Genomic DNA, 24,787 nt, shown 5'->3' on the forward strand with positions numbered 1-24,787 from the left:
ACCTGCTCTTCCCCCCTCTGATTTCAAGGGAGGAATCTCACTTGGAGGTGCAATGGGGAGGAGAAATCCCACCCAGGCATGAGCTGCACTCCAAGGGCATTTTCCCAAATAATAGCTCGTTTTCTACTAATTACAAGCTGAGATTATTTTTTCCAAACACTTACAACTTGGACAAACTCGATCTGGTGTGAAATGAGGCGCGATGCAAAGCACCATGTCAGGTGTACAGCCCCTACCCCAAAGAACAGCAGGGACGGCCCTTTTCAAAGTCTCTGAAAGCTTTGAACAGACTTACTTTTAATAATTATTTTCATTTAAAAAAAGAAGAACAATTTTTCCCCCTCATCTCATGATTTAATTAAGCAGCAAAAAGGGAGCCTAGAGCAGACAGATGTGTGCACAGGCACAATGATTCCAGCCTTGCAAACAACACGGCCTGTGGACAGTCACCTTATATTATTTCTTCCATATGCAACTGGGAGTTTCTCCAGGTCCCAGAGGTATTTGGAAGGTTAATTCTGCATTTTGAAGCTGGGAGTGGTCCCGCCTCATCAGGGACCTTATCACCCCTCCTGGAGCCACTGTTTGGCCCCATCAGGGATGAGATTAGAAGGTTCCACCTGGAAAAGCCTGTTTGATTGTGATCCATAAGCAGCATCTCCTCCCCCTGCCTCTGCTCAGCCAGTCTGAAATGGGAATTTCACTCCGGTTCCTTGAAAATAATGCTTTCTTTTGGATTTTTTTTCCCTTTTAAGGGAATAGGAAATCATCTCACTTTGTTTTGTTTTGTTTTCTATGCACACTGTTCTGCTCAAGTATGGAGCATCACCACTGTGGATATACGGGGTGTTTCAAAACGATGGGCCCAATTTCAAAGCAGTGTGAATTCACATTGGGTCCATCGTTTTGAAACACTCTGCGAACAACCCCAGGTTGATCCTGGGGATCAAAAGCTCAGCTAAAAGTGAGATCTTCACCCTTCTCCACTTGACTTTCTCCTCTGAAGGAGCCCTTGGAGGGTCGGTGCTCTCCTATTCATGGTCCTTGATGGTTTTAGCGCATGTGAACAGAAAGGAGCAAGGATGCCACCTGGTTTTCAGAATAAAAAACCCAAGAGCTCTGCAAAAATTTCCTCCCAGAAGGGAAATTCAGAAGCAGAGAACACCTGGGACCTGCAGCACCCTCACCTGTATCACAGCTCAGCACCCAAGGCAGGACACACGGACACACACGCACCTGCACGGACACGAACGATCCTGCCTGTTGGCTCTTCCCAAATAACCCCATCCCCAAATAACCCATAGGCAAATGGGCAACGAAACAACCAAATAAAACCCCAGAAGAAAAAGGTTTATTTACTGAATGCTGCAGAAGAAGCCTGATAAGTTCTGTTCTCGGTCCCGGTGTCCACCGGGAGGTGGAAGGTGCCCTCCGTGGCACAGGAGGACGAGGTCTGTGGCCAGGCTTGCTTCATCAGAAGTGTCGCTTGAGTGGAGACAGAGAAGACGTTGTCACACAGAGAAATGAAGGTTCAAACTTCCCACATTTACGTCCCATTTGAACCACTTTGCTGCTCTTTCTTGGTTCTTTTTTTCCCCCCTTTTAGGGACAAACATTCATAGGAATTGCTCACGGCAGCTCCTCTCACCCCACCTGCTTCCCATGGAGGGATGGTTGGCACAGTTACTGACCCCAAACCACTGGTTTTCTGAGCCAAGTGACCTATGTGAAGATCAACACCTGGGGGACAGGGCCAGCAGAGCCACCAGCCCTCCCCAAATGCCACTGGCCACATAGGGACCAGTATCTCCTGTCCTTGGCCTTGTGCTTCCCAAGCTGAGCCTGGTGTCCGAGGCATTTTATTCCCAGTAAAACGCTCCTGAGATGCTTCCATGGCAGGTACCAGCAGTGGACAAGCTACTGGTCACTGTGACCGTCCCATCACAGCGTTGGGTAGTCATTAGAAACTCTGGAAAGGACAATGAGGAGAAGCAGCAGCTTTGGGCAGCTCACCCCGTTATCCCAGTTTGTGGAAAAGTATTTACGGAGCTGAATAAAATAGTCCAGAAGAATCTCAAGAGCCAAATGTTGTGGGATTTGAGAGGGACCGACAGAATTCAGCCCTTCTGTGGGTCTTTAATTTTCTGAAAGGGGAGAAGGTCTTAGACTAAGTGCCATAATCACCTCTGTATGATGAGCCGGGACTGTCTATACCTTTAACCTATATCCAAAGGCATTGCAAACACTTAATTAAGAATGATTTTTATTACACCAAAGGCTTTCTGGAGAAAGCAGATAACCCACACAAGCCTACGCCAAGGCTCCTTCCCAAAATTGGTGCCTCTTGGAAAGGCTTAACAGGTCTTTTTCTGCTTTTCTTCTTATTCCCACCTCCACCCCACAAAACTATCGATCTATCCTAACTTTTTAATCCACACTAATCTCAAATGGTGTGGAATACCACCTCCATCTTTTGAAAGCCTCAGCCAGTTATTATCGCTTGCTGCTCGCCACCTTAACCAGCTGCTTTCGCTGGCATCATGAAAGAAATAAGCTCCAGGTTTTCCATGTACCGCAGCATTTGCACATCCAGCTACTAAAGAAGTAAAACCAAGTGAGGGCTGATCGATCCTCAACAAGCCGCTTAGTGATTGGAGCTCGCTGTGAGGTTGTGGAAGATAAAGGAGGTAAAATGATGCTGGAACCAAAGGAAATCACCAATTTATGGCTTCTTTAAAGGTATTTTGTTGTGAACGTGGATGCTAAACTGTTGACACACTCTCTCTACAACGTCTTGCTGAATTGCCCAAGATCTCCAGAAGGTTGGAGGTCAGGGCATGTTCCAGTTGTCCCCTTCTCCCCACTCAGGTGGTGTTAGTGACAGGTAGGAGCTTCTGGGTCAGATCTGCAAACTCAAGAGACTTCTAGAGATTTAAAATAAATACTTTTGGGCAAGAAAGGAACAACAGAGGTGTGACTTTGTAGGCAGGGAACTGTTTCTGATGGCAGAACTAGCCAATACGGACAAAGCCATCTGAGGAAGAAAGATAAGCTCTTTGGAAGGGACACCATGGCCCTCAGGAGGAGGTGGTGGGTTCCTCATCCTCCCCATTGGCCCCAAGGGAGACGTTTTAAGGCCACAATTCATAAATCCTTCTCCCAAGCACGTTCCTACCCCCTGGGAGGCTCAACACCAAGCCCTACAGAAGGGACTTCATGACTTGGTCAAGGCTTATAAACCTTTCTGCAGCCCAAAGGCAAGAGCAGTGATGGTTCAAACCCCTCCAACGCCTCCGTGGCTGCTCAGACTCCTAATGAACCATCTCTGAAGATGTAATTGAGAATCTGGAGTGCCACAGGGCTGGAATTTGGGGATGAGCGATCAAGGAGGAATCAGTGCTGGTGCCACAGCCGTTCCTCCTCCCTCACCTTCTTAAAGAGAAAACCAGGAGGCTGGTGGGAAGCGAAAGATCCAGTCTGCAATTTCTCCTCCACTGATCATGTTCTGCTCCTGGTCCCTCTCCCAAAAGGTTTGCGAGTTATTAAGGATTTCCAAACTGCTTTGCTTTATTTTCCATGGTCCGCTGCGCTCCTGAACATGAGAACTCACTGAGACAGAAACACTCTGATGCTTTTCTTCAAAATCAGATTCATCTTTGCCTCTGGATTTCACAGAGGTTTTAATCTCCAGGACTGATGAGGCAATTTATTTAGATGTTAGATGAATCCCTCCTGAGTGGTTTCTCGTCTCCACATCAGACCTACCAAAAAAAATCAAGGTATTTGGGTCTCAGATGGCTGGGAGCTTGCAGCTTAAGGCTGTGCATGTTCTTCACACTAAATTATGGATCCTCAGAGAATCCATCACTTAAAATTACACAAAAGGTGAACCAAGGAGGCTTCTAGGAACATTCATATCATCTGGTCCTTTCCAAAAGCTACAGTTTGGAGAGGTTACAATCCAGCCATGACTATTTAATGTCATTTAAGGTCCATCTCCTACCAGCATCTTCTGGATTTGGTTTAGCCTCTCGCCTTCGTTGCTCAGTGAAAAATATAGAGGTTTTATGCGTTATCGGTTGGATCTCTGGCATATCTGGTGGTGAGAACTGAGCAGGGACCTCTGCAGAGCTGGGTCTGGTCTCTCTCCCTGCGAGGATCTCTAGTTGACGTGGTAACGTTCAGGAGATATTTTAACTGGAACAGGGAAAAAGATGCACAAGACATGGACCTGCTGGAGAGGGGCCAGAGGAGCCACAGGAATGATGCGAGGCTGGAACAGCTCTGCTGGGGGACAGGCTGAGAGAGTTGGGGTGTTCAGCTGGAGAACAGAAGCTCCAAAGAGACCTTTCCGGACTTAAAAGGGGCTGATAAGAAAGATGGGGACAGACTTTTGAGCAGGGCCTGTTGTGATAGGACAAGGGGTGATGGTTTTAAACTAAAGGAGGGAGATTTGGGCTGGACATGAGGAAGAAGTTGTTGGCCCTGGGGGTGGTGAGAGCCTGTCCCAGGTTGGCCAGAGAGGTGGTGGATGAACCATCCCTGGAGACATCCCAGGCCAGGCTGGACGGGGCTCTGAGCAACCTGAGCTGGTGAAGGTGTCCCTGCTCATGGCAGGGGGGGCACTGGGGGAGCTGGGAAGATCCTTTCCAACCCAAACCATTCTGTGATTCCATGAAAGCCCTGCAAGGCTCTACCAGATACTCATCCTTCCAGACACCAAGATACTCACCTTAGGGGATCCTTTGGTGTCCCCAAATAGTCAATGAGCACGTACAGAAGATGGCTGAGAGCACTTACATGCAATGTTTCCTCTGGGAAGGCCCCAGCAGCAGCAACGCTGGATCGGAGCCTCCATCGTGCCCCACAATGTCCCCGCAGAGACCCCTCATTTCCGAGGCGGCTTTCAGAAATATTCTGTTGTGCTCAGCGAGGCCACTGAAGCAACGGAGGCAGAGCATTCTTTTCCCCTGCATTATTAATCAGCGCAGTTAAAGCATAAACCAGCCTCCACACGAAAAGCGCGTGTCCTACTTTCAGGAAAATAAAGAGCGTGCTGTAATGGAGGGACTTAAAACAAAACAACCATCTCAGGAAGACAGAATGCCTTGGAGGAAACATGCACCAGGCTTAATGAAGACATATATTATTATTTTTACTTTAAATTGGCACGCCTCGTGTCTCTACAGTGGAGTGATTTTAAGTGCTCATTTTTTACGTACTTGAAAGGAAATTTTTTTAATAACGTTGTCCTAAATAACCAGGCTTATTGCAAGCACCAGAGTTCGCAACGCCGGTGTTTTGTCGTGATCTTGTAGCTTCCCTTGTGCCTCTAACAAATATGGAAAAAAGCAACAGGAAAATCACAGAATAGTTTGGGTTGAAGGGACCTTAAAGCTCCCCCAGTGCCCCCCCTGCCATGAGCAGGGACATCTGCACCAGCTCAGGGTGCTCAGAGCCCCGTCCAGCCTGGCCTGAGATGTCTCCAGGGATGGTTCATCCACCACCTCTCTGGCCAACCTGGGACAGGCTCTCACCACCCTCAGGGCAACAATTTCCTCCTCTTGTCCATCCTGAATCTCCCTCCTTTAGTTTCAAACCATCAGTCCTTGTCCTATCACAACAGGCCCTGCTCAAAAGTCTGTCCCCAAAATCACACCTGTGATTGTTTCAATGAATTGGAACTGAAAGAAATTAATTCCTTTTGGCTGAGCTTGCTTATCTATGCCTTGGGAAGGGTTGCTCTGAAATGAACTGGTGAAGAATTTATCACTCTTTTGGTGCTCAACCATTAGCCAATATTCACCAGACACTGAGAGAGCAAGAAGTGAAGAGTGCTTCCAGTTACCATTTTCCTTTCCTCATTGCTGCTGGACCTGCGTGGACCAAGAGGACTCTCGACCTCTCCCAGCTCCTCTCCACATCTCCTTACGCTTCTCAGATTGAGGCAATTACAAAGCTCGGGGCACTAAATAACTTAATTTCCTGTGAGCATCCCATGGTCCTGCGAACCACGAGATCAACAGAAGAGCAGGAGCATCGCTGCCTTCCAGTGTCACATCAGGGACGTACCGCGAGTGTTTGTAGGACATTGGGGATGAACGCGGATGGCAGGAATTTGAAAACTAGACTTTGAACCGGGTTGAACGGCAGCAAGGGCAGGAGCAGAGGGCGGTGTCTTCGTCTTCGTTCGGTGGTTGATTTCTTGCTGAGATTTCATAGAATGGAATCATAGAATTGTTTTGGGTGGAAAAGCCCCTCAAAACCATCGAGTCCAACCGTTAACGTAACTTAGGAACTACCCCATGTCCCTGAGAACCTCATCTATGTGTATTTTCAACCCCTCCAGGGATGGTGACTCCAGCACTGCCCTGGGCAGCCTGTTCCAATGCCCCACAGCCCTTTGGGGAAGGGGTTTCTCCGAACACAATTCAGCTGGGAACAAGCAACATCGCTTTCTGCTAAAGCCTCCCCATCTAAAACCCCTTAAAAATACATTTAGAATTAGTCTGCTGTTTCAGAATCCAATCTTGGAACAAAATCAAGCTGATCCCCTCTGATTCCCAGCGCGTTTGATGGACGGCAGCATGTTTTTCTCCGCGGCGGGGTTATTTCCAGCCTCCTGGATGACAGGAGCTGATTCAATTTGAGGAAATGCTCTTTGTACCGATACAGCCGACTGGTTTCAACTCAGCCGCTGAACCGCGGGATGACTTGAACCCAATTCCTTTGCACACAGCTGAGGATGCTGCCCGCTCTGTCGCATGTACCCGCTGCCTGGATATTTTACGGGGCTTATTTGGCATTAAACGTCTCTCAAAAAAAGAAAAAAATCTCAGTTTTTCTCTTTTAAGTCTGTTTTCCATTGATAACTGACCACTGATGGTAGGAGGTCCCTCCTTCCTGGCATTGTTACTGTGGTATCTTGTTTATGGCAGGATTGGGATCTTAAATATAATAATAATTCAAGAAAAACTGGCAAGGAGTTGCAAATAGCTCAAAAAAACCCCTAAATTTAAGCAAGGTCTGAGCCAGGATTGTCTCTGTAGCCTTTGCTTTACCTCTAAAGATAATGCTGATGGATGCTGTCCTCACTCACAGCATCGCATCGGCTTTTTCTCCGCTAACTGGCACTTATTCTCCAAATAATAAGGAAAAACCCCGCCGGGAGATTAAATTGCATTGATTTCAAGAGCTGCATGATTGTTTATGGGGGGGATGGAGGTTTTTGCACAAGAGGAGTCGGACCAGTCTTAATCTTCGCCATTTCCTCGCTAATTTAGTGTTTAGCCATGTTGTATTGCACACCGCAAGATCTCTGTTCTCGATGTAAAAATGACCTGTCAGCTTTGTAGACGTCAGGAGATTTCTAAGTGTGGAAATTACGAAAAGCAATTTATATATATTAAGAATAATAAACAGAGAAATAGACTTTAAACATCAAGACGGCCATGAAGGTTTTTCTTGCTTGAGCGTTAAGCCGCGTAACAAAAAGATGAGGCGAGGGGGGACAAGAATGATCAGAGGAAAGCAAGTGGGTAAAGATTAGGATTGCACTTCAGAAGGGAGTGTCGGGGAGCGAACAAAAGGCTGGTTGGCACAAAGAAGACTGACCAGGGCTTTCGTTTCCCCTTTCACATCATGGAAATCGAAAAGGAACAGAAAATTATTTGCATTGCTTTAAAAAATATAAATAAGTAACTCAAGGCTTAATTAATCTGTGGAACGGCTTGCTGCAAAGTATTGCAGAGATAAAATACAGCAGAAATCAAAGCAGGGGGAGGTTAAGCATCTTAAATGAAAGAACGGACACCCACAGCCACAGCCGCCAGGACAAAAGGAGGGAAAAATCAAAGTCTTTGTGGTTTTGTGCCTATAAAAGCCGCCGGCTAACAAGGTTTGGGGCGGATTATTCCGAGGAAACTTCTGAAGGTCGATCTGGACGTTCTCAGAAGGATGGACAACCCGGCTCCTTTCTGCTGGGTGGAGGGCACGAGCTGTAGACATTGCCAAAGCAACGAAGGGTGTCAAGAAGGGGCGTCCAAGGGCTTGTTGCTGCCCACCTATACGAAGCCAAATTTCCATGGTTATCCTTGTATTTCTTTGTTCTTTCCTGGTCTTCTTGACTGGTTCTTCACCATCTGGGTTGGGGCATCCACTTCTTCCTTGTCTTTGTTGTGGGTGTGAGCAACTTCTTTGCTGAAGAGAAGGAGGCTTGTCCTCCAGCCCACTCCAGGACCTACTTTGGCCAGGCCACGTAGGTCCCATTTCTCAATCTATTCCAAGACAACAACCCCATAAAACATCATCCTGGAGGTGTCCTCTGAAGGTATCTTGACTATGTATCAGAATTACTTGAGGGATCATCTACAAACCTCCCTTTGGGTTCCTGTTCCTCATGAGCGTGATGGCCATCCCAGGTAGGCTTCATGCCAAGCTCTTCTGGTAGGACAGTCATCCATGGAGAGTCTGTCCCCAAACATGGGCTAAATGTTCCTCTGGGGACGTTTCTCTTTCTCTGCACTGAACACAGAGGGACCTGGGCAGGTTGGGTTTGAGACTTAAAAAGGGACCAAACCTTCCCTGAATGAGCCAATTGCTGCAGCCACTTAAAAATCTTTGAAAATCGCCTCGTCTTTTTTTCTTCCATTCTTTTTAATTTGGAAAATTGCAGTGAGCTGAAATAAAATCTTTCCAAGGGAATGTGCGGATTCCGTCAAGATTTTGCAAAGTGTTTTGCTTGGAAAGCGACATTTCTGGGGTTTGGTTTCCAATAGGAACTCCAGCCACTCAAGGTGTCTGAGATGTACAAATTGACACAGATCCCCCCAAAATTCCTCATCCTGAAGCGATTTGCTGCTCCCTCTCACTCGGGTGTCCCTTTGGCCACCTCCCCGCTTGGTTGGGGACAAGAGATGTTTTATAATGTCCAGGCCAATATACAGTATTAACTCGCTGAGCAGGGAGGATGTTGCCAACCTCTGGCAGGACAAGCTACTAATAAATTTGTGGGGTTTTTTAATGCTATGGAGCTCTTTCCACTTTATTCTTTCAGTGTTACATCCTCCGGGGGAATTTGAGGGTGCTGCCACACATCTAGGGGAACAAAACTCACTTCATATTACACATTTTTAGTGGGAAGAAATGCAGCTAAAGACCCTACAAGAAGGGCATAAAACCAAATGAAAGCGCAACAGATCCCTGACAGAGTCATCCCCAACAAACGGCTTTATTTAATAACCTCACAAAACAACAGCGAATTTAAACCGTGACATGGAGAAGGGCTTTTTGGCAGAGAAATCCTCATTCCTGCTTCATCAGCCTTGGAAAACACGGCTTTATTCAGAGGTTTGCAAATCCCGCAGCTCTTTTGAGGCGAAGCCTTCAAAATAAACATCTCAGCCAACCGAAAAGCCACGAAGTCAAAACGAAGGGCGAGATATTATTTTTCATCTCTCGTGTGCTTGGAAATGGCTGAGAGAGGGATTTTCTTTTTCAGGCCTTTTTCATAGAAACCATGAAAAAAGGCTGAGTCCCGGTTTCAGAAATGCTTTTCCAATCACAGTTCAGATGCCGCCAACTCTTGCGTTTGACCTACGTGTCCGTATCCTTTACAGAAAACGCTCTGATAAGATCCTTTAGCCTAAAAATCACAAGGCTAATAAATATAATAATGCCCTGATCATAGAATACTTTGGGTTGGACAAGATCTTGAAGCTCATCTAGTCCATCCTCTCCATCAAGGGCAGGGACATCTTCAACTAAACCAGGTTGCTCAAAGCCCCGTTCAACCTGACCTTGAACACTTCCAATGATGGGGTATCCACAGCTTCTCTGGGCAACAAAATCTCAAGGTTACTACTAAATAGGAGAGCTTGAAAGCATAAAAACCCAAGTGATGGATGTAGCAGTGCAACTCAAATGTTCCTCATTAAGCACAGAACCTCATTAGTCCATGCTGCGATGAAGACAGCGCCTGTGCACAGGTGGGAATTACTCCATGACTCCTACTTGGAGTAACTTCTTTGGCTTAAAAACAGTAGAAGGTCACCTTCTTGTGGAATAAAAAGTGTCTTTGACAACAACTCCCACCTCCCACCCTCATGTAGATGAGGTGTTCAACCTCCAAGTGATGGACAGGGGATAACTGGGTTGGTATTCATGCCACCCACATGCTTTGATGGCTTTCTCCTCTCCAGTTGTCTTTGGCCTGGCAGTAAGGACCTGGACATCTGTGCGTCCTCCTCCATCCGCACCTTTCTCTGCGTACATTGAGCAACATAACCAGAGTCATGGGCTGGGCACGTGTTTGGCCAAGAGACAAGAGTGGAACCCAGACAAAAGGGAGGTGTGGAGGGATGGTGCACAAGAGCAGCGAAGCAGCTTGGTAGTCTAGTCATAGCGTTTTGTCCAAACAAAACATAGAATACCAGGTTGGAAGGGAACACAAGGATCATGTGGTCCTAACTTCCTTGGCAAAAACCCAGTCTAGACAAGATGGGCCAGCACTGTGTCTAGCTGAAACCTGAAAGTGTCCAGTGTTGGGGAATCCACCACTTGCCTGAGGAGATGATTCCAATGGCTGATTGTTCTCATTGTGGCTAACGGAAGAACTCAAATGAGAAATGGCTCTGTGGGTGCTAAGGGGAAACCTTCCAGTGAGAGGAACAGAAGCAACAAGGGAGACGCTTGGGAAGGTAAGAGGTGAAGAGGACAGACATGGTTGGCTAAACCAAAAGAACAGTAAGGCTCTGGACACCAAGAACGAATGGAGTGGACATTGCTTCTATAAATAAAAACAAGCAGCCTGTACTAGATATGAGCATGTGGGTGTCAAAGAGGGGGATGACACTTGGTGTGAATTTTGGGGTTGTCCTATGCAGGGATTGGACTAGAACTCAATGATCCTTGTGGGTGCCTTCCAACTCAAGACATTCTATGATTCTACAGCTGGGAAGATTATTTTTGTACCAGCTCTCTGGAAGGTTGGAGGAGGATTTGTGAAGGTTGGAGATGGCAGAGAGAGCAGGACTCAATGGTAGGGGCTGAGCTATGGAGAATGAAGACAGCACCCATCACCTTGACTGGCAGGATGATGCAGAGGGACTACAAAGGAGGATGTCAAAGAGCATGGGGCTAACAGGAAAAATTAAGACTTCTCTGAATAACGAAGACCTTGTACCTGCAGGTAATGTTTCCCAGAGACAGCTGGGGAGTAGTGGAGAAGGGATCTGTCCTAGTAACCTGGTTGAGCTTTCATAGAAAGCTGGAAGGAGCAGGTGACAAATATGTCCCAATGGACGGTCTGCAGCAGAGGTAGAAAATAACTGGCCAAACTGGGAAAGCCAAGGGAAAACAAGATTTTATGGCGAAGAGTGCAGCTGATGCTGTCAAAGATAACCAGCACACCACGGCTAAGAAAGAAGAGTTCCTGAGTTTGACCAGAAGAGCTTGCTGCATCTTTGGAAGAACTATTTTAGGGTGATGTGAAGGGCAGGAGCTGGACAGAAGAAGACACTAGGACAGATCCAGAGTCCATAAGTGACAGAGGAAAGAAAGAGGAGGACAGTAAAGACACGGCATGGGAGATCCAGATACCAAACAGGACACAGTTGCTGACAATTACAGAATCACAGAGAATTCCAGAATGTCAGGGGTTGGAAGGGACCTGGAAAGCTCATCCAGTGCAATCCCCCCATGGAGCAGGAACACCCAGATGAGGTTACACAGGAAGGTGTCCAGGCGGGTTGGAATGTCTGCACAGAAGGAGACTCCACAACCTCCCTGGGCAGCCTGGGCCAGGCTCTGACACCCTCACCCCAACAAGTTTCTCCTCATATTCAAGTGGAACCTCCTGTGTTCCAGTTTGCACCCATTGCCCCTTGTCCTGTCCCTGGTTGTCACCAGCAGAGCCTGGCTCCATCCTCCTGACACTCACCCTTTCCATATTGATCCCCATGAATGAGTCACCCCTCAGTCTCCTCTTGTCCAGCTCCAGAGCCCCAGCTCCCTCAGCCTTTCCTCACACGGGAGATGCTCCACTCCCTGCAGCATCTTGGTGGCTGCGCTGGACTCTCTGCAGCAGTTCCCTGTCCTGCTGGAACTGAGGGGCCACAACTGGACACACGATTCCAGGTGTGGTCTCCCCAGGGCAGAGCAGAGGGGCAGGAGAACCTCTCTGACCTACTGACCACCCCCTTCTAACCCACCCCAGGTCCCATTGGCTTCCTGGCCACAAGGGCCCAGTGCTGGCTCATGCTCACCCTGCTGTCCCCAGGACCCCCAGGTCCCTTTCCCCTACACTGCTCTCCAACAGCTCGTTCCCCAACTTACACTGGAACCTGGGGTTGTTCCTGCCCAGATCCAAGACTCTACACTTGCCCTTGTTCTATTTCATTACATTTCTCCCATCCCAACTCTCAGCCTGTCCAGGTCTCTGATGGCAGCACAGCCTCTGGCGTGTCAGCCACTCCTCCCAGCTTGGTGTCACCAGCAAACTTGCTGACAGTCACTCTATTCCCTCATCCAAATCACTGATGAACATATTGAATAACAGCGGCCCCAGCACTGCCCCTGAGGCACTGCACTAGATCCAGGCCTCAACTGGACTCTGCCCCATTGACCACGACTCTCTGGCTTCTTCCCTTCAGCCAGTTCACAGTCACCTCACTACCCGATCACCCAGACCGCACTCCCTCAGTTCAGCTGTGAGGATGCTGTGGGACACTGTGTCAAATGCTTTACTTAAGTCAAGGTAGACAAGGTCCACCACTCTGCCATCATCTATCCACCTCATTATGTCCTCATAAAAGTCAATGAGGTTGGTCAAGCACGACTTCCCCTTGGTGAAGCCATGTTGACTGCCCCTAATGACCCTCTGATCCCTGATATGCCTTGAGTTGGCACCAAGGATAAGTCGTTCCATCAGTTTCCCAGGGATGGAGGTGAGTCTGACCGGTCTAGAGTTACCCGGGTCCTCCTTCCTGCCCTTTTTGAAGACTGGAGTGACATTTGCTTTCCTCCAGTCCTCAGGCACCTCTCTCACTTCCCAAGACTTGGCAAAGCTGATGGAGAGCGGTCCAGCAATGACCTCAGCCAGCTCCCTCAGCACCCGCGGGTGCATCCCATCCGGACTCATGGATTTATGGATGTCAGGATTGTTTAATTGGTCCCTGCATCTACAACATGTCAGGAGAAGTCCAAGCAGCAGGAAGGGGAAGGCAGTCCCAGGGAGATGCACGCCATGTTAGGAAAATATTAAAAGCCACCAATGCACAAGTATCACAGAGATGAGGACTGTAAAATTCCTGAGATTAAGATATAATTCATAGCTCAAAAGCACTTTGCAACATAGAGAAATATTCCCAGTGAAGTTAACAGCAGAGTTAGGAAGAGCTTAACGCAGGCGCCTTCCCTGGAAAGTGTTTGCTGACAAGCACATAGAAACCATTGGGTTTTGCACACCGAGCAGCAAAAGTTAAATCCTCCTGCATGGTTCGACATGCCCGATCTTGTCTCCATACACAGATTTTTACCTGGGGCGTAGCCGGGGCTGCTGGTTGGATACATGTTTGGGTTGTAGGCTGGGGCAGCGGTGGGATAGCCCGTTGGATAACCTGCAACGAGATTAAAGAAGAGAAATTACGCTTTATCAGCAGCGAGAGAGAAGAGGAAAGCATCCCTGGAAAGGAACGAACAACCTGTGCGAGGAAAGAGGCCATCGGCACAGCTGGGAGGTAAATACAGATGGATTCTCCGTTGCCCAGGGTGTAGGAAGGACTGCGAATGTACAGACTCACACATGACATCATCAATATTTCATCTTTATTCCTCTAGAAAACAAGGAGGATAACCAGAATACAGAAGGCAGGAATGTTCAGTGTGCTCTGAAGAAAACCACACATGCAGAATGCAGAATTCAGCTACAAAAAAGCCACCAGCACAGCGAGATTCAAAAGCTTTTCCTTGGCTGTTTGCATCCATTGTAGCCTGATTTCATTCTTCCTGCAAAGCTCAGTACCCAGCCCGATTCTCGGTGCTCAGCACCTCCATTAACCAAAGCTTCTTGCTAAAGGGCAGGTAGAGCCATCGCATGAAAACACGCCAGCGCTCATCTTCACTCATGGCTGCACAAGCACCATCCCTGGGAGGGACCCGATTACTTGCCAGGCCACCTGGAAGGAACACGCACGGCAGCTCGTCCCCTTTGAAGCCGCGTAGAGGTTTTAATGGGCACTTTAGAAAAGGTTGCAGAGCATCTTCAGTTTTCATCATCTTCACTCGGGCGGGTCATGCGGAGTTCAGGGGAAATGACAGAATCATAGAATTATTTGATTAAAAGAGATGCTGAAGATCATCGGGTCCAACCGTTCCCCCAGCCCTGTCCCTGCCCCATGTCCTGAGAACCTCATGTCCGTCTGTCCAACCCTCCAGGGCTGGTGACTCCAGCACTGCCCTGGGCAGCCTGTTCCAATGCCCCACAGCCTTTTGGGGAAGAAATTGTTCCCACATCCAACCTCAACCTCCCCTGACGCAACTTGGGGCCGTTTCCTCTGCTCCTGGCGCTTGTTCCTGGGGAGCAGAGCCCGACCCCCCTGGCTCCAAGCTCCTTTCAGGCAGTTCAGAGATCAGAAGGTCTCCCCTCAGCTCCTGTTCTCCAGGCTAGAAGTTCATTAGAAGTTCTTGTCTTCCATGAGAACCACAGGCAACAACGTCTGCACCTCAGTCTGCTCCTTTTTGCTTTCGTTTACAGCCCAGCCTCCATTTCTTGGAAATCTTCCCAACTGAAAATGGTAACAACTGGAATAATTCCATCCCCTCTCACGTGTCCCTGCGTAAATCCGACAGACCCGATGGGACACATTAATCTTCCCTCGCTGGTGGAGAGTTTGGCTTTGTTGAGCTTCACCGCCACGGTGGCTGCTCCGATTTATCTGTGCATCTCACTGGCCACAATCCCAGAGCAGAGCCAACCCAAAAAATGACCCTTGGAGAGTCTTTCCCCGCCAAGCTCCACTGATGCCGGCTGCTGGTTGCCAGCAAAGGCTGGAAACAATTAATTAGCAGTTGATTCACACCCCATCTTTTTGGTTTTTTGCTTTATTAAATAAAAGAGATTGTGGGTCTTTCCTCCCCCTTTCTGAGCAGCAAGACAAACATGTCTCATCCCACCCTCCCGTGCCCCAAAGTTCACTGCTTTTCAACTATATTAAGATGTGTAAAACCCGGTACCCGGCAAACAGTCGAGTGCTGCGGCAAAAATTCGAGGTTCATTTGAATAAATCTAATTCAACAATCATGACCACTGTACTGGAATAAATGACTGCGTGTTCTACCCTCTCATTTTCATCAGTGATATATTTGGCTTCTAAATCAGGTTAATTAAAAATTGCTGTAGTTAATGTTGGGTAAGCAGCAGTTTAACGGATTGATTTTTTTTTTTAGGCTACATAAAACTCTGTTGTCATCGTGCAGCCTTGGAGCAATCAAGAAGCTCCTCGGAAAGTTATTTGCAGATCCAGTGATTGCAAGCAGAACATTAATGATGAAGATCTTCAATCAGAACTATCCCTGCCTGCTCTCCGCTTCGTTAGAAAATAACCATTTCTTTCCCAGTACATTCATCGCTTCTTGTTGCCCGCTCGAGCTTGATGATCCCACTTTACCTCTTGATGGGTCTGGCCAGGGGTGTTAAACCAACTTCAGCTCACTTCTTGACTATACCAAGCGTATTTTCCCTATAGTTCTCTCAACCGTGTTTCTACACCGGGTTTTACCTCCCTGGCACACGGTTTAGTAGCCGATAGTTGTGCCTGTGTTGTTGGGAACTCTCACGAAGCTCATCAATGAGCAATGGGATCTAGATTATAATCTCTTGGGTCGCCAAGAGGTTCTTCTGGTCTTTGCTGTTGATTAATCCCCCCAAGTTAAGTCCAAAATCCCACAAACTGCTGCAATAATCCTTAATAACAGTCCTTAACTAATAGTCCTTAAGTCAACAACCATGACAAACATAGTCCTGTGTGGCTACGCGCAGCAAATATTTCATTTCTGAGATAGCGCCAGCACTCACACACCATCAAATCCAGCAAAAAGCTCTTCTCTTTTACTCAGACCTAAACCTTCGACATGAGGTTTATACGTTAAAAACGAGCCTGAAATAAGTCAGACCACAGGAAAACTGTGACTTTGGGTAAGCTTTCCCGTCCGGCCAATTATTGAAAGACTTCATGGTTATTTCAGGCAGATGGAGACAACTGTATATTTTGGTCTTCTTTCTCTTTTTAGGTTTAACTTCTGCTTGGTAGCACTGCATCCCGCAGTCGTTTCTATTTTAAGTGGAAACGGAGATGGGAAAGGTGCAGGAAAATTAATGTGGTTTGCTACTTTATTGGACACACTGCAAGATAAGAAAGCAGTAGAATCTGGGGTAATTTGTGCCAGGGGAAACGTGCTTAAAAATTCCCCGTGCTCAAAATTCACTGGATTTAAAAACACGTGAGACATTTTTATACCTTATTGGTTTTTGAGCTGTTAGGATTTCTGTTTATTGGTTCTTCTCCATCCCCAAAATGAGCTTCATCAGGAAAGCAAAAGCTGCAGTCCCCATGCCTCACATCCCCTCGGTATGAAACGAAGCTCAGATCCAAAGACCAGGGATGAGCTCAGGAGAGGCGGCGGCAACAAAGCATCCAGCATCTTGAGGCCTGGATCTAGTGCAGTGCCTCAGGGGCAGTGCTGGGGCCGCTGTTATTCAATATGTTCATCAATGACTTGGATGAGGGAATAGAGTGACTGTCAGCAAGTTTGCTGGTGACACCAAGCTGGGAGGAGTGGCTGACACGCCAGAGGCTGTGCTGCCATCAGAGACCGGGACAGGCTGAGAGTTGGGCGGGGAGAAATGTAATGAACTAGAACAAGGGCAAGGGTAGAGTCTTGGATCTGGGCAGGAACAACCCCAGGTTCCAGTGTAAGTTGGGGAACGCGGTGTTGGAGAGCAGTGTAGGGGAAAGGGAGCTGGGGGTCCTGGGGACAGCAGGGTGAGCATGAGCCAGCACTGGGCCCTTGTGGCCAGGAAGCCAATGGGACCTGGGGTGGGTTAGAAGGGGGTGGTCAGTAGGTCAGAGAGGTTCTCCTGCCCCTCTGCTCTGCCCTGGGGAGACCACACCTGGAATCTTGTGTCCAGTTGTGGCCTCTCAGTTCCAGCAGGACAGGGAACTGCTGCAGAGAGTCCAGCGCAGCCACCAAGATGCTGCAGGGAGTGGAGCATCTCCCGTGTGAGGAAAGGCTGAGGGAGCTGGGGCTCTGGAGCTGGACAAGAGGACACTGAGGGGGGACTCATTCATGGTTACAGATATCTAAAGGGGGAGTGTCAGGAGGATGGAGCCAGGCTCTTCTCGGTGACAACCAATGATAGGACAAGGGGTAATGGGTTCAAACTGGAACACAAGAGGTTCCACTTAAATTTGAGAAGCAACTTGTTGGAGTGAGGGTGGCAGAGCCTGGCCCAGGCTGCCCAGGGGGTTGTGGAGTCTCCTTCTGTGCAGACATTCCAACCCGCCTGGACACCTTCCTGTGTAACCTCATCTGGGTGTTCCTGCTCCATGGGGGGATTGCACTGGATGAGCTTTCCAGGTCCCTTCAACCCCTGACATTCTGGGATTCTGTGATCTTGCTCTGATTTCCCTCTGGGTACCCTAAATTCCTGGGTACCCCAAATCCCCGGTCCTCCTGGAGACCCTGCTCCCCTCCTGCCACATCCATCTTGCCTCTTCATCCTCAATCTGCAAAAATACCAGCGGGTTGGTTAACACTGAGTGCTGTTAATCTTCACGGGCTTCCTGCTGGATGCGTGAAAATGTCAGGGATGGAAAGAAAATACCCTTTATTTTCAACCTGTCCAGATGTGCGCATGATGGGCCTCTGCTTCTGCTAGTGCTTGGGGCCTTATTACCCCCACAATGCAGAAGGAAAGAAAATAAGATTAAAACATATTGAACAAAATTTATTAGATTCCTCACCGAAGAAATCAAACGTTGTTTTCATGCTTTATTTTAATTTAATATCACCTCCGCAATCGATAGGAGTAGGAAAGCCAGTGTTGGCTTAATGTTCTCCCCAAGGACAACACACAACGCTCAGCTCTGAGCGGCACTAACTGAGCCGCTTTAAAAATTACGAGGCAATAACTGGCTGTGCAAGGCAAAGAGCACGGAGGCTGCAGCACGTCGGTATTTTAAAGCCGCCTTTAATTTTTCATGCATTTCTAAATGGTTCTATACCGATATTTCCAGCCCCTTGGTGCAATCCTGCTTTTGATGAATGACTTTCGGGCTGCGAGTCCCAGCTACCCGCTCCTTCTTTTTAACATTTAGAAGATGCACTAGTAAAGGAGTTTATGAAATAAATTGAAAAAGAGTGGCGTATAAAGCCTTCAAATGCTTTTGTTTAGCCCAGACTCCTCTGTGATTATATTCAGAACACCCATAATAAAGCAGTTAGCTTATATTTCCAGCTATATATGTATTTTACTGCCGATATGCAAGACAGAGGCGTGTGTAACCGTATACACGAGCTCAGCATAGATCTCTTCTGCACAAGACATGTTTGAATGGTTTAAGACAGTTCTATCCATCCTGGGTTGGATGGGGCATTTAATTCCATCCTGGCAGCTTCTGGGATGGCTTAATCCTGGTCCCAAGGTACCGAGCACCTGTGCTTGTTCTGTGCATCAAAAATACTGAATTCCTGGGGAGAAATGAGAGGGCAGGAGCAAAAAAACAAGCCAGAGATGTGAGCAGGCAAAGGGTTGTCCTTGGGGAGGATTAAAGAATCGAATGGGCAGCGATAGAGGGGAAAGGTTTATTTGGGCTTGCTCAAGGATTAGATTTGTTATTTTCTTTTACTCACGCTGGAAATTCAGGGAGCTCATACCCAGCCCAGGTGCAAACCAGCTCCAGAAAAAGCCTTGAGACAACCTGTAGGTTGTCAGGCTCCAGAGGACTGTGCACGAGGGGCAAAGTGACGTTAAAACCCCACGACAAAGGCACCTGTGGCAAGTTTTACAGGGGAAGCACCACTTCAAATATCTTCCCATTTTATGCTTGCTCTAAAGGAGACTTCAGCACACGCTGCCCATCCTCAACGTAAATGAGCAACCTACATAGAATCACAGAATGGTTTGGGTTGGAAAGGACTTTAAAGCTCCCCCAGTGCCCCCCCTGCCATGAGCAGGGACATCTTCACCAGCTCAGGTTGCTCAGAGCCCCGTCCAGCCTGGCCTGGGATGTCTCCAGGGATGGTTCATCCACCACCTCTCTGGCCAACCTGGGACAGGCTCTCACCACCCTCAGGGGCAACAATTTCTCCCTCACGTCCATCCTGAATCTCCCTCCTTTAGTTTCAAACCATTATCCCTCCTACTATCACAACAGGCCCTGCTCAAAAGTCTGTCCCCATTTTTCCTATTGGTCCCGTTTCAGTCCAGAAAGGCCGCACTAAGGTCTCCCCGGAGCTTCTGTTCTCCAGCTGAACACCCCAACTCTCTCAGCCTGTCCCCCAGCAGAGCTGTTCCAGCCTCGCATCATTCCTGTGGCTCCTCTGGCCCCCCTCCAGCAGGTCCATGTGTGTCCTGTGCTGAGGACCCAGAGCTGGACCAGCACTGCAGGGGGTCTCACCAGAGCGGAGCAGAGGGGCAGAATCCCCTCCCTGCACCTGCTGCTCACGCTGCTGGGGATGCAGCCCAGGACACGGGTGGATTTCTGGGCTGCAAGCGCACGTTGCCGGCTCATGGCCAATCTTGCACCCCCAAGTCCTTCTCCTGGGGCTGTTCTCCATCCCTCCATCCCCAGCCTGGATTGACACCGGGGGTTGCCCCAACCCAGGTGCAGGACCTTGCACTTGGCCTTGTTGAACCTCATGAGGTTCACATGGACCCACTTCTCCAGCCTGCCAAGGTCTCCCTAGTTGGCACCAATTTCTTTTAGCATATCACTCCAATCCAGATTTGAAAAAAATGAGTGAATTTACAAAAAAGCCAAAATGGCAGGTGTATTATTACAATATTCTTTGGCAGTGAAGAACCTCCTTAGGTTCATCAGCATCTTGGCCAGACTGCGAGTCTGTCTCCATAAGCTTTAGGTCTGATCCTGGAGCTTCAGAGACACCAACATAAGGTACTAAGCAGGGATTTGCTCACATATCCCCTCCCAAATTTCATTGATGTTTCTAATTGTGTCACCTACTGCGCATATGTTTTACACCCCTCTAACACAGCCTTCTCAAGGCATGGTATAAACCTCAATATATCATAAGATTCATGCCCACTTGTCCTCCGGCTTCTGGATTTGTGCTCTGGTTCATGTACAAAGGTCACAAAAGCCACATCCACTAGCCAGTGGGGTGCTCAGGAACTCATGTGGACTTGAGGGGACCTTCCCTGTGACTTAGGACTTGGGATTCTTGAAAACAATTTGCTCCTCTTCACTAGAGAGCCTGAGTGCTTTGGTGCACGTTTCGCCCTTCCACTAGTGACTGAGAGAATGAATTGCCACTTACAACACTGATTTCCAAAATGCGCCGTTTAATTTTGCAAGAATAGCTTCTCTTGGCCATTATCTGATGAGGGCTTAAATTGCTACAAGCAGCCTCAATTAATTTGCAAGACAAAATACCCTCCTTCATTCTTTTTTCCCTAGCGAGTGCTGAGCAGTGATATGCTCCTAATAGTGGCCGTATCACACGGATTTTTACAGGGACAGATACCAAAATCCCTTATCTAAAGGCAGGACAAGGCGATATAAACCCACACTTCAACTCCTTGACCCGCTGCCACCAAGGACTCCAGCTCAACGTTGCTCAGATACTTGCTGTGCGATCTCGAGAGCTCATTAACTAACATTTGATGGATTCAAAAGCCGGGCAGCCACACAAAACCGTCCCTATTGTGTCACTCATTGCTCCAAGATGGGTAAATTCAAGCGACAACTTTACCAATTCTCCCTTTTAAGCCCCTAAAAGCCGCATCCTGTTTTGCTTCTGCTGGGCAATCGCTTTGAAGCTGCAACAGGTCCAGGAACATTTTGTCTTTACAACGATCTCTTAGATCAGCCAAAGAATTTTCACCTGTAAAATACTTTTGAGTCCATGCACTATTTCTCATTCTTTATTGCCTAGAATGCAGAAACTCTTTAAAAATAGTATTTACAAGTACCTTCTCAGGACAGAAACGTGAGAAACTCCATGCCTACAGGCTGCTGTAAATCCCTTTAGATTGATTTTGAGCTTATACTTCCAAAAAGTTACATTTTATGATGTGAACGTGCAAAACTGGTAGTTGAGAAATTACCCCGGCGCTGAGAAATTGGAGAGCGGACACCACGGAGGCTCCTGAGACCGCTCTGCCAAAGCCACCACCAGCTGGACCCGCAGCAATGCTCTCCAACATCCATCGCCAGCAGCGATGACAGCAGAAAGAATGAGCCTAATTACGTGATAATTAGGAGGCGCAGAGAAAATAGCTGAGAAGGACATAGGAGAACTAATTCGGCGTTGGAAACCGAGCCTCCAGAGATGAAGAGCTGCAGCATTTCGGAAATGGCTTGCAGTAGAGATTGAAATAAAACTTGCTGTCGCGTGGCATGAGACTTTCTCCATCCAGAAGGATCTTTTCAGCCCATGCTCTTCCTCGCATAGATGCAGAGCTCGGGGCTTGGGCTGTGCATGTTCTCCTGTCTTTTGGGGACATGTCCCCCAGTGCAGGGGAGGCAGGGAATTGTTTTGGTTGGAAAAGACCCTCAAGATCATCGAGTGCAACTGTTCCCCCAGCCCTGGCACTGCCCCATGTCCTGAGAACCTCATGTCTGTCTGTCCAACCCTCCAGGGATGGTGACTCCAGCACTGCCCTGGGCAGCCTGTTGCAATGCCCCACAGCCCTTTGGGGAACAAATTGGTCCCACATCCAACCTCAACCTCCCCTGGCGCAACTTGAGGCCGTTTCCTCTGCTCCTGGCGCTTGTTCCTGGGGAGCAGAGCCCGACCCCCCTGGCTCCAAGCTCCTTTCAGGCAGGTCAGAGATCAGAAGGTCTCCCCTCAGCTCCTGTTCTCCAGCTGAACCCCCCAGGTCCCTCAGCCGCTCCATCACACTTGTGCTCCAGCCCCTCACCAGCTCCGTTCCCTTCTCTCAACTCGCTCCAGCACCTCAAGGCCTTTCTTGGTGTGAGGGGCCCAAAACTGCCCCCAGGGTTGGCGGTTTGGCCTCCCCAGGTCCCAGCACAGGGACGGTCACTGCCCTGGGCCTGCTGGCCACACCAGTGCTGGTACCAGCCAGGATGCTGGTGGCCTCTTGGCCACCTGGGCACACGCTGGCTCATGTTCAGCCGCTGGCACCAACACCCCCAGCTCCTTTTCCGCCGGGCACTTTCCAGCCGCTCTTCCTCAAGATGTCCATGGTCAGCTTCATCCCCTCACATAATCCACCATCCTGCTGCCACCAGTCTGCTTGGTTTATGGGTCCGGCTGCCTTGGTGGACGTGGGGCTGCACCAAGGTCAACACCAAGACCAAGCCCTTGATTCACCAGCCAGGAGCCCTTTGCGAAGTGACTTAGGGACTGAGGGCTCTAGGATGCTACAGGTTCAATCAAATTACTGTATGTGAGACTGCTGGTGTATTTTAAGATGTTGTCCTTCAGCTGGAACATGGATTAAACTCAGTACTAAAACATCAAGACATGTCTCATCCATTAGATTTCACTTACCCCCAAGCTTACTCTGGCCTCGTGCATTTTTAAAGGCAAATTTGTTGTACTGCAACTCCTTTGACAGCTCAAAACATACATTCCTCAATTCACATAGTTTTCCAAATCAATTTAAATCCAGAAGCAGTTTCCAACTTGGGGGAATAAGAGATAAAACCCTCCTAAACTGATATCTATTTTGTTTTATGCTCAACTTTTTAAATCATAGCAATCTGGGTGAATCCTGTTTTGCCAGCTCACAAACGCAATTACAGTAGGAAGGACGATTTAACCTTTTCCTTCTTTCCTAATCACACAGAACCATTATAAAGCTGAACTGAGCACAGCGATTCCACGTCAAGCTCTACTCCAAAAATCTCCTGCGTGCTGGTCCTTGGGCATGATGAAGGATGAGCATCCAGATCTGCAAATGCACCTCGATGCTGGAGGGAGCCCAGAGGCTGGACCAGGTTCATTTTACACCAATCGTCCCATGTTATCTCCATCACTCACTCGCCGCGGAACTATTGCAGCCCACTCATGCGAAATGCATGTAAAAATAGAGGAAAAAGCTGAAAGCAAGGGTGGAACCATTCTGAAGAGCAGGTTAATGGATGGTTGAGAATCCAGCGTTTCTGAAGTCTCTGAGGATAATAAATACATTCATTCCCATGAAAAAGTGCCACCCCCTTATTACTGTTTCAAGCCTCATCAGCCCAGGAGTAGAGCACTCAAATGAACACGTATTAGCAGACACAGCAACTCTTTTAAAAAAGATTTGCTCTAGCATTTGACAACCTACTCGCTTTCCTGGAGACCTTTTACGGTTGGTTCTTTTTCCACCTGAAAGGGCCTTTATATAAGCAGTGACTTATTTCTTGCTCGTTACCCGTGGCCATGGAAAGCCAATCTCACGTAGACTGTAAATGCTGGTACTGTTCATTCCTACTTCTAAACACTGATGTTCATGTTGCTGGCCATGTACTCAGATTGAAACTATTTACTAGGCACATCGTCACCGAGCTGGAAAACCATATCCCACACTGGTTGCTGAGGATGGTAAGTCAGTACTGCCATCTGATCCAATGGAAATTCAAGTTAAATAGGGGAATTTATTGTATCTGCTGTTCAAGGATTGCCCTTGTGCATTCGTGCTGATGGAAAAATGATGATGCAAAGAGATGGTCAAACCCCTGCAGCCCGCAGAGGAGCGGTGGTGGGATCTGCATATCCGCCCCTACGGTACAACGGGCTTTGTGCTTTTTCCCCCTATGGCATCCACAGCAATCACAGAATGATTTGGGTTGGAAGGGACCTTCAACGATCATTGAGTTCAACACCCCCTGCCATGAGCAGGGACATCTTCACCAGCTCAGGGTGCTCAGAGCCCCATCCAGCCTGGCCTGGGATGTCTCCAGGGATGGTTCAGCCACCACCTCTCTGGCCAACCTGGGCCAGGCTCTCACCACCCTCAGGGCAACAATTTCTTCCTCATGTCCAGCCTGAATCTCCCTCCTTTAGTTTAAAACCATCACACCTTGTCCTATCGCAACAGGCCCTGCTAAAAACTCTCCCTAGAACTTTCTTACAAATCTCATTTAACTATCAAAAGGCCACACTAAGGTCTCCCTGGAGCCTTCTCTTCCCCCCAGTTCTCTCAGCCTTTCCCCACAGCAGAAGTGCTCCAGCCCTCTGACCACTTTCATGGCATTCTCTGGACCCACTCCAATAGGTCCGTGTCTTTCTTGTACTGGGAACCCCAAAGTACTCTCAGGTGGGGTCCCACGAGAGAGGAGTAAAGGAGAGAATCCTCTCCAACCTGGATATTGCTGCCTCATGTCCAGTTTTTGCCTGAAGCAAGAGAATAACAGAGACTCACTGCCTCATGAGTCCCGCTGGCTTCACCCCAGCTCTACATTCCCAGGACTGTGAAGACCTTATGCAAGGGTAGGTGGGTTCTCCAGGACCAGGGCAGCTCTGGAGATGAACAAGGAATCCTGGGGGCAGTTTTGGGCCCCTCATGCCAAGAAAGGCCTTGAGGTGCTGGAGCGAG

The 24,787-nt window shown here is 48.4% G+C and overlaps 1 protein-coding gene across 1 annotated transcript in view; it reads right to left on the reverse strand.

Moving 5' to 3' along the window:
* Window positions 1–24,787, reverse strand: part of FAM168A (family with sequence similarity 168 member A) — a 98,168-nt gene that overhangs the window by 11,766 nt on the left and 61,615 nt on the right. Inside the window, exons 2-3 of the mRNA XM_080361064.1 lie at window positions 13,536–13,616; window positions 1,360–1,485 (exon numbers count right to left, since the gene is read on the reverse strand). Coding sequence (XP_080217190.1) covers window positions 1,360–1,485; window positions 13,536–13,616 — 207 coding nt within the window. The remainder of the gene's footprint in view (window positions 1–1,359; window positions 1,486–13,535; window positions 13,617–24,787) is intronic.

Source organism: Nesoenas mayeri (assembly GCF_963082525.1).
Source record: "Nesoenas mayeri genome assembly, chromosome: 1".
In the NCBI taxonomy this organism is placed as follows: Eukaryota; Metazoa; Chordata; class Aves; order Columbiformes; family Columbidae; genus Nesoenas; species Nesoenas mayeri.